The sequence below is a fragment of the Cyphomyrmex costatus genome, unplaced genomic scaffold, assembly GCF_001594065.2.
Source record: "Cyphomyrmex costatus isolate MS0001 unplaced genomic scaffold, Ccosl1.0 scaffold527, whole genome shotgun sequence".
NCBI classification, from domain to species: Eukaryota; Metazoa; Arthropoda; class Insecta; order Hymenoptera; family Formicidae; genus Cyphomyrmex; species Cyphomyrmex costatus.
In genome coordinates, this window is record NW_017279499.1 from 21,928 (window position 1) to 32,630 (window position 10,703).

At 37.8% G+C, this 10,703-nt stretch overlaps 1 protein-coding gene across 1 annotated transcript; it reads right to left on the minus strand.

The window, feature by feature from the left end:
• Nucleotides 1-5,251: 5,251 nt before the first annotated feature.
• Nucleotides 5,252-6,605, minus strand: LOC108778909 (uncharacterized). Its single transcript, XM_018546234.1, has 2 exons — nt 5,588-6,605; nt 5,252-5,334 (listed from the first exon to the last, which is right to left on the minus strand). Exons 1-2 carry the CDS (start codon nt 6,603-6,605, stop codon nt 5,252-5,254), a joined length of 1,101 nt encoding a protein of 366 aa, XP_018401736.1.
• Between the last annotated feature and the right edge of the window lie 4,098 nt (nt 6,606-10,703).

A 10,703-nucleotide genomic window follows, 5' to 3' on the forward strand; every position in this document is an offset into this window, starting at 1 on the left:
AGCTTCTTGCGATGGGTACTATAATATATCAAAATTTCAGCCAAATCAAAAATCCAAAAGTGGCAAAAGTTTTCGAGTGGTACACTTGAGATGAAATGTCCCATATATAATATATATTTATTACAGAATAAAATTTATTACGGTGTCTATTAAATCGATATCTTTTTTTAAATTGGATATCTTTTTTATCGATATCTTTTTTTATTTGGATTTATCATATATATATATTTATTACAGAATAAAATTTAAAATGTGATCCACAAATTCGTAAAAATCTTCGTCGATTTCAAAATCTATTCATTTTCTTATTGTTATGAAAAATCACCAACAAGAGGTTAAATCGCTCTTAAGACAACGATAGAGATGTTTTGACAGAACCGCGATATGAACGATTCAAATCACGATCAAAACATAAATTCTTAATAAAATTATATAAACTAGTTATGGACTTCTCTTATGTTAAGGGAATTTCTGACAGTTTCAGAAGCATTGTCAATGGAACAAATGACAGAATTGCATTCTTTAGTTTCAATAAATTAAATAATTTTATTAGAGTTCAGAAAGACCCCCTTCCACATACAACGAAAAAGAACATTGTATACGAAATTCAATGTAGTGATTGTGATGCTACTTATGTTGGTCAGACAAAGAGAATGTTAAAAACGAGAGTAAACGAACACTGTAGTCATATACGGAGAAATACATCCTCCAGATCTGTTATTACTGACCAAATTGGTTTTTTGTCTACCTTAATACTTTTATATGCAAAATAATTAGAGAAATCACGTTATCTAAAAATATTACATAATTCCACATTTAAAAAAGTGGAGGTGACTTTCATATCTTTTTAGCACCTCCACTTAGAAAAAAAACAACGTGACTAAAACGTGTCCCCCTCGATACCGTTCCATTTTTATTTGAAACATTTTTGTCTACAGGATTTAGTTTTCGAGAAATTCAGGTGGGGAGATTAAAATGGCCCACCCTGTATATTTACATATATATATAATATATATTTATTACAGAATAAAATTTAAAATGTAATCCACAAATTCGTAAAAATCTTCATCGATTTCAAAATCTTCAAATATATTCATTTTTTTATTGTTATGAAAGATCATCAACAAGAGGTTAAATCGCTCTCAAGACAACGATAGAGATGTTTTGACAGAACCGCGATATGAACTTCGATTCAAATCATGATCAAAACATAAATTACTTCTATGAATGAAGAAATATTGAAGTAAGGTTCAAGAATTGTGTATGAATAGCTTGAATCATGAATCCGGCAAGCGTTTCTTAAACTACGTTCAACTGAAGCGTGGTTTGAGAAGCGTGGTTTGAGAAGCGTTTTTAATATGAAAGATTGACTTGAATCTAGCTCAAATCGGATTCTTAGGTTGAATCACGACTATGAATACGGGTCTTAATCGGTCAATTGAAAGCATTTCAATTTTAAATTTAATTTATGAAACTGCATCGTTTACAGGCAAAATCTCTTGACATTCCTTGTCACAATACTTCGTACGTGCAATTTTTCTTTTTTTCTCACATAGATCCAATAGAAATTCCTCCGAGTCATTCATGTAACTGCTATGCTTCACTTCGGATATATATTGCTCGACAGAAATAGACCTAATTGCTCGTAAGGCTTTTAGTGCGCTAGGCATAGATTCTTCTCTACGCCTAATTTGCGAGAAAATGTTTTCTATGGCATCTTGCGTATATCGGTGTCCTAAGACGAAATCAAATCCACATTTGAACAAGAATTCAGATACATCACAAAAAGTCAACGATGCCATAAGTAAACCGGGACTTGGTTAGGTAGCGCGATTGAGAGAGGTTGTGTGTGGCAAACTGCCGAGATTTTGTTAGCGGATTTAGAAATAAGAGCGTTTTGAGTGCAAAGTGTGAGTGTTTTTGGAAGATCGTAGCGTGCGCTTTTAGAGTACGTAGTGATTTAAGCATCCTGCGGGGCACAGGATTAGTAATCAGGAGAGTTTAGAGGTAAGAAACAGAGGGAGGTTAGGATGCCGAAGGACGTTACGGGCATGGCGGAAAAGGCGGGAAAAGGTAGGGTGGACCCAAGGCAAAAGAAATTAATAACAGAGGCTAAGGAGGTTGGGAAAAAGATATCTTTTCAGATAGGAACGAAGGGAGGAGAAGGTGAAGAGTTTGGAGAAGAGGTAAGGTTAAGATTTGAGCAATATCAAAAGGATTTTAAGGTTACGATGGAAAACTGCAGAATAAAAGAAAGGATATGGGAAGATAAAATTAGGGATTTGGAAGTAAAAGCGATAGAGAGAGAGAACTGGTTTAGGGAGAAATTGGAGGAGGTGGAGAGTGATTTTAAGAAAAAGTTAGAAATTATAGAGAATGTGTGCCAGGTAAAAATAGAGGAAATAGAAAGGAGGCTTAGATTGGATAGCTACTCGGAGGTAGAGAGGGAGTAGAGGGAGAGAGGGAAGTCGCGAGTGTACAGAAGTTCCAGAAATAAGAGTGAAAGCAGTAGGGGAAGAACGAGATCAGTAGGAAGTATAGGGAAGTTAAGTGTGAAAGAAGTTGATTCAATAAAAAGATTAGTATGGGAAAAAGAAAGGGACGAAAGGAGACATAATATTGTGATTAAAGGAATAACAGAGGCAGAGGGTGGGTCAATAAAAGAGGCAGAAGGGTACAAGATATGGGCAAAGGATTTTTTAAAAGATAAAGTGGGAGTCGAGTGTGAGATTGAAAGATGTTGGAAAAGTGGACCAGTGATTATAGTTAAGCTAAGAAAAGAGAATGATAAGAAAGAGGTAATGACAAATAAGCATAAATTAAAGGGAGGTAAAATTTTCATTGAAAATGATCTGAGCTTCGAAGATAGGAAAATTCAAGAAAGAATTAATAGATGGGTAAAAAAGAGAAAAGAAGAAGGAGATGGTGGGGAGATTAAAGTGGGGCTAGGCAGGGTTAAAGTGAAGGGGGTATTGTATGGCGTGGGCAGAAATAGAGAGATTGGAGGAGGAAGGATTTAATATGAGGGGGGAAAAAGAAGGTGAAGTAAAGGAAAAAGGTGGGAATAACGACAGCAATAGAAATTTTGTGTGAGCCAAGAAGGGTGGAAGATTTATGAAAGGGAAAGGATGGGTAAGGGAGGGAGGGAAAGAAAGGTTAGGAAACGTCAAAAAATAGAAAGAGGGATTGAAGGAACCAATAATAGGATAGGTATCATAAAAAGAGAATTGTTATTTTGGAATTGTGCGGGAATTGAAAACAAGGATAGTGATTTTTGGAGGTATGTTAGTAGTTTTGATTTTATTAGCCTGTGTGAAACTTGGACAGAGGAGAGGGGGTAGAATAGGATAAAGAACAGTTTGCCCGGGTCACATTTTTGGGACTGTAGCTTTGCAAAAAAGGAAGGGAAGAGAGGTAGAGCTAAGGGAGGTTTTTTGATTGGTATAAGAAAAAGCTGGGGGACAGTCAGAGTTAAGTTAATAAAGGAAGTGGAGGAAGGTATAATAAGTACGGATGTGGTATTCAAAGGAAAGAAGATAAGAATTATTTCAGTTTATGGTGAACAAGGTGGTAAACGTTTGAAAGAAAAACTGGAGGAAAATATAAGAGGAGAGGAGATGAGAGATGTAATAATAGGAGGAGATTTTAATATAAGGATTGGGGAATTAGGAGGGATAGAAATGAACGAAGAGGTAAACGTAAGATGTAGTAAGGATAAGGTAGTAGGAAATAATGGTAAAAAACTAGTCGAATGGGTATGGGATAATGGATTATGGGTGCTTTCCAGCTACGATACAAGTAGACACTGTGTAACACAGTGTACGACACGGTGCTTTCCAACTATGACACAAGTCGACACAATCGTACATAGCTAAAATGCTGAGTTTAACTGTGTCGTCTCTTCATAGCTACCAACATAACCAAGATTTTTACATTTTGTACTATTTATTTATTTAGGAATGATATTCCGACATTGCATGAGTGTATACGAAACAAATAAGGTGACAAAATATTCTTTTGAATTAGTAAATATACCAGAATACTTTTTCCTATTAGAAACACTAGTGTAAAGTGACTAAATAGCGTTTCAGCTACAAGTCGACACTGTGTAACACTGTGTCACACAGTGTTAAGCCAGCGGCACACGGTGCTTGTTTTCCTGCTGGATTGCTAGCTAGATCAGATTCTTGCCATTGGATTGGCTGCGATATTGGCACTTTCAGCACCGCAGCCAATACGGTGGCAAGATTCTAATCCAGCTAGCAATCCAGCAGGAAAACAAGCACCGTGTGCCGTAGGCTTTACACTGTGTTTCGTAGCTGGAAAGCACCCTATACATACTGAATGTACGGAAGGTGATTGGGAGGGTGAATATACATATGTAGGGGCGAGAGGTTGCTCGGTGATAGATTATATTTTAGTAAGCGAAAACTTGTATGGTAAAATTTCAGAATTTAGAGTGGATGTAAGAGTGGACTCGGATCATTAGCCGCTGCGTATGAAGATGTTGGAAATAGGAGAAGAGGAGGCTAATCCGAAGGAAGAAAAGGAGATAGGAAGAACGATAGAAATTGTATCGTGGAACGAAGAGGCAATTACAATGTTTCAGGAGAAAACGGAAATTTGGGAACATAGAAGGGAAGCGGATCTGCTAGAGCCAAAGGACTACGAGGATATAGAGGAAAAGTGGGATAGGATTAAGAGTGCTGTACACAATGCAATGGTGAAGAAAAGGAGATTTATAAGAAAGAAAGCTTTAGGATACAAGGATTGGTGGGACAGGAGTTGTACGAGAAGAAAGAGAGCAGTGAAGAGAAAATTCTGGAAATGGAGGGTAGGTAAAATAGAGATCGGAATTCATCAAGGAGAAAAGAAAATATAAGGATCTATTAGAGGAAAAACAGAGGAAGAAAAGAGAGGCAGAGGAAGAGGAGCTGAGAAACTTGAGAAGGGAAGCGGACATATGGAAGTTCATAAATAGAAGGAGAGGGAACATGAAAAAGATAGATAATAGTATTGCCAAGGAAACATGGAGGAACTACTTTATGGAACTGTTAGAAGGAGAGGAAATGGAGGACAGTGCGGAAAAAAACATAAATCAATCAACGGAAGCCATGAGTGAAGAATTAGAGGAAGAAAAATTAGAAGGGCGGTAAGAAAAATGAAGTTAAGGAAGGCGGTAGGAGTAGACGGTATTCCGATAGAGGCCTGGCAGTTTGCAGGAAGCGGTCTTTGGGAGGAATTGGTCTCCTTATTGAAGAAGGTATGGAGGGAGAACAAAATGCCCGAAGATTGGAGAAAAAGCATAATTGTGCCTCTGTATAAGAGAGGCGACTGTAATGAGGTTAAGAATTATAGAGCATTACGCTTTTAAGGCTTTCACGGGTATTTTCTTCAATTATGCGAGAAGGTTTGCGGGTTATCGCCGTGTCTTTCTTCATTTTTAATGCCAACGTTTCGTGAACCGTACCGTTCACTTCATCAGGGCGAGGGTTGCACTGATACTGAGCCGCTACCCTGGGAGTCTCCCTTTTATGTAGGCGCTGGGGTGGGGGGGGAGAGGTGGGGTGAGGTGAGGGAGGGGTACCTTTTTGGCCTGTCGAAAGGGCAGTCTTCCATATCTTCTTTACACTATAGCCTGAGTCTCTGTTTAAATTGTCTGGATGTTTCTGTATTTCCAAGGTCTCTTTGTGTTTCCTAGGGAAATATGATGTTGTTGCGGCAATGGTTACCGTTTTATCGAATAGTATTCGATGCCCTGTCTCAATGCTGTGTTCTGTCAGGGCTGATTGTGTGATGTGTTTCAGCCAGACATCCCGTTGGTGTTCCTTCATCCGTGTGTTGACCGTTCTTCCGGTTTCACCGATGTACACTTTCCCGCAAGAGCAGGGTATTTTGTATACTCCTGCAGAGCTGAGTGGGGGTCTCTGGTCCTTTGGGTTTCTCAAGATTTGGTCGATCTTCCTTGGGGGCTTGAAAATGGTCCGGATGTTGTGTTTATTCAAAATCCTTCCGATTCGGTCTGTTGTTCCCTTTATGTATGGAAGGAACGAGAGTCGTCTTTTCTCTTTCTGTGTCTGTTCTGTGTCTGATTTCTTTGTCCCACTCCTATGTTTGTTAATTGTTCTATTTACATCCTCCTTATTGTATCCGTTCCGCTGTAAGGTTTCCTTCAAATAGTTGAGTTCTGTTTTTAGATGTTCCTTGTCAGAGATGCTGAAGGCTCTGTATACGAGTGAGTGTATTGCCGACTGTTTTTGGGCTGGATGGTGATGTGACTCGGCATGTAAGTATCTGTCCGTGTGTGTTGGCTTCCTGTATACCTGATGGCCCAGTGTGTTGTCCGTCTTCTTTGTAACGAGTACATTCAGGAAGGGAAGCTTACCGTTCTCTTCTATTTCCATGGTGAATCGGATGTTGGCATGTTGGTTATTAAGGAAATTTAAGAACTTGTCGAGTTCTTCTTTTCCGTGTCTCCAGATTACGAATGTGTCGTCTACATATCGGTACCAGATTTCTGGCTTGCTGGTCGCCTTTCGGAGGGCCTCTTCTTCGAAGTGTTCCATGAAGATGTTTGCTACTACGAGGGAAATGGGTGAACCCATGGCCGCTCCGGATGTCTGTTCATAGAATTGGTCATTATAGGAGAAATAAGTGGTAGTCAGACAATGCTCTATTAAACGGATGATTTTATTTGAGATTTTATGAGAGGTTTTTATGATTTCTACATACAGTATCTTGTATTGGGACATTTGTGAAGAGTGACTCTACGTCGAAGCTTACTAATATGTCTTCAGGGTGTAGATGGATTTCTTGGATTTTCCGTATGAAGTCCGTTGGTAATGTGTGATTTCGTCCTCCCTATTAGGGGTTGTAGTTCGCGGGCTAGGAATCGTGCGAGGTCGTATGTCGGGGACCTTATGGAACTCGTATACAGAGCCTTCAGCATCTCTGACAAGGAACATTTTGTTGTACCTCTCGGTGCAACAAGACATTATTTTGGAATTCGATCCGCTCAAAGGGTTGGAACCCACGAGGAAAGACGAGGATAGTAAAAGGTCGTTGAACAAACACTCACTTCACCACACTTCTATTTAAGATAACCCTTTTTATTTAACAATTTGATAGTTGATTACAAATGTTGTACCCCTTTATTTATATAATTATTTATTACTAAAGATTACAATGCTTTTTAGTAACTGTAACTTTCATTTAATTAACACAGTTGTTTAGTTAAATGAATATATTTTAAAGTTATCGCTCGTGACTTATGAGTAAACCGGTCGGCGACGGTATCGCGGATGTTACTTGACTCGGTTCTCGCGACGCGCGTAACGTATCGTTACGTTTAGATTTCAAGACAAGACTCTGCGCTCGGCAATTAGGCGATCGCTTATATTGAGTTTGATGATGTCGCTTTTGGTCTTCAATCGGACCATATATGGTAATATTCGTCGTGCTAGAGGCGCGATCGCGTGATTAAAGAATGTGCAATCTTGCACTTCCGCTGTCGGTTGCCATGCCGAGTGCATTTAGGTATTTCGCGCGCTATGATCTTAGATCGACGCTTTGTCGCGCGCGGTTTAAAGAATGTGCAGACTTGCATTTCTGAAGACTGCCCTTTCGACAGGCCGAAGAGGTACCCCTCCCCCACCCCACCCCACATCTCCCCCCCTAACAGCGCCTACATAAAAGGGAGACTCCCAGGGTAGCGGCTCAGTATCAGCGCAACCCTCGCCCTGATGAAGTGAACGGTACGGTTCACGAAACGTTGGCATTAAAAATGAAGAAAGACACGGCGATAACCCGCAAACCTCCTCGCATAATTATAGAGGAATTTCACTGCTTTGTTCGGCGTATAAAATATATGCAGAGATTTTAAGAAATCGTTTGGAAAAAGAAGCGGAAGGGAAAGGTATGATACCAGTGACGCAAGCAGGATTTAAAAAAGGGAGGTCAACCATGGATAATATATTTGTGTTGACTCATGTTATCCAAAGAGAAAGTATTAGGGAAGAAGGAAATAGGAAGGTGTTTATGATGTTTGCAGACCTGAAGGCTGCTTTCGACAGGGTGGACAGGGAAAAATTGTGGAGATCTTTAAGAGAGAAAGGAGTTATAGAAGAAAATGTCAAGAAGTTAGAGATGATATATGAAAGGATCCGGACAAAGACAGGAAATACTGAAAGCTTTATAACAAGGAGAGGAGTGAGGCAGGTCTGTGTGATGAGTCCACTTCTGTTTGATTTGTATATAGCGGACTTAGATAACAATTTAGAAACTAGAGGTATAGGCGGCATAAGGGTAGGAGGTAATAGGATATGGAATCTTGCGTATGCGGACGGCACAGTATTAGTGGCGAGGAATAGGGAAGCGTTACTGGACATGATGTATACTTTTAAAAGATTTATAAAGGAAAAGAGCCTGGAGTTATGTACGGATAAAACGAAGGTACTAGTGTGTAATAAAAAACGAAATGAGAAGGGTGAAGTATGGAAATGGGGTGATAAGGTAATAGAAGAAGTTCAAGTGCTTAAATATTTAGGTTTTATATTAAATAGGAAAGGAAACTATGTGGGGACCATATAAAAGAATTAAGAAGAAAAGGGAAATTGGTGGGGAGAAAGGTATGGGGATTGAGGGAAAGATGGTGTAGGAATGATTTTAGGAGAAGGTGGACCCTTTTCAAATACTTGGTTCGAAGTGTAATGGCGTACGGGGTGGAAATTTGGGGCTGGGAGGAGAAAGAAGACTTGGAAAAGGTAATGATGGATTATGTAAGGTGGATTTTTAGGTTGGATTTTTGTACACCAAGGTATGTTATAATGAGGGAATTAGTAATGGACAAAATGAGGGTTGGTTGGGGAATTAGAATGAGGAGATACAAACAGAGGATAAAATCAGGGGGAATAGGAGATTTGGTTATCAAATGCTGGGAAGAAAAGAGGGATAATGGGTGGGATGACTTATATGGTCAGGAGAGAAGGAGTTATTTTAATAGGAATGGCTGGGGAATAGAAGCAAGGGTAGTAATGGATTGTAGCGAAGGTTTTGAGGATGAGTTAATCAACAGGGAGAGGGGTATACAGAGGCAATGGGAGGAGGGCAAAATTAGGAATGCAAGGTATAATGATAGGTACAAGACATGGGGTATAGTAAGTGGTATACCGGTTTACCTGAAAATGGAGAATTTAAAAGATTGGAAAAAAGGAGACGAGGTTAGAGCTTTAATGAAATTGAGATGTGGGAATTTAGAAGAGGATAACAAGTATTGGATTGAGGAAGGCAAAAGGAAATGTATTTTCTGTGACTCTGGGAGGGATAATATTTTGCATTATGTCAGGGAGTGTAAAAAGATAAAGGTTAATTTTAAAGATATGGGCGGGAAAGAGTTTATTCTAGAAAATATATGAAATGAAAGGTTGAATGAAACGAAAGGTGCGATACTGAATAAACTTTGGAAAGAGAAAGAGAGGAAGTACTTAAAGGTAGGGATCAAAAGAAAGGTTTAGAATAATGGGGAGTAGGAATTTCTAAGATAGAATAATGGGACTAATTTGGCGAAAAATGGATTAAGAGAGAGAATGTATGTTAAAGTAGGGTTTAGGTTAGAGATGTGCGATCTCCATTAATTGTATCGATTTTTGAATCGATTTAGAATCGGATTGTTTGAAATCGATCTATTAAAAGATCGGAGCTAAATGAATCGATCTATTAAAGATCGATTCAATTAAAATTTTTTTGTGACATCTCACGAGAAGTGAGAATGGAATAGATGACAATTTGATGATTTCTCACTAGGATCGTAGAAATTCAACAAAAAAATTTAAACATAAATCTGATTTGCCTCCGAGTAAAATAATTTTAATTTAAAATAAAAATTTAGGTTTAATTAATTAATCTATAATAATATTTTGTAATGTAGTTATGACATAAATGAATTACTAACATATAAGATTCGGTAAAATGTCGTATATAAATTCAATTTGATGACAACTGTCAGTGTCAATTGGTATAAATTAAAATTTAACTAGCATTTATTTATACATTTTGTCAGTAATATGTAATTGCTAGTTGTAACTACGGATATTATTAAACCCGATTAATATTTACCGGTAACTGTAAATGTAGACAGTGTAAGCACAATAATGATATTATAACTTTAAATTCTTTGGAACACGACATAAAACACTTATTTTCAATAAAATAATAGAGTTCTAAAAGAAAATATTAAGTATTTTTTATTATATATATTATAAACCATATTTGTTTAATAGTGCAACAAAAACACAATAAAAATTATTATATGAAAATATACGAAATATAATATAAATAAAATATACGAAATAAATAAATATAAGAAATGGTTTACCTTTGTGAACAGAAACATCAGAAATATCAGCACGCGCCGTTATGCCATTCAAAAATTATGACTATGACAACTAGGGTGTTCCAAAATTGACTGCCAGTACTGAAAATCTATAATTTATATCACAAGCACTATAGGTTTTCAGTACTGACAGTCAATTTTGGAACACACACCTAGTAAACGGACGGCGACTACAACTACAAGACAGGGCTGCTAACGGCATTAAGAAACATCACCTAAGTGTATCCAGATATTATTTTATCCTTTGTTCAACATTCAGTGAACAACAGAAATAAAATAATATATCAAAATATATCTTGAATTTTCGAATCCG

Bases quoted from the DNA above. Each gene is read 5' to 3' on its own strand.
- LOC108778909 (XM_018546234.1), bottom strand. From the start codon at position 6,605: ATGGGTTCACCCATTTCCCTCGTAGTAGCAAACATCTTCATGGAACAC. The intron at 5,335-5,587 runs GTACCCCTCCCT...ACCTCATTACAG, and splicing joins CCTTTCGACAGGCCAAAAAG to TCGCCTCTCTTATACAGAGG.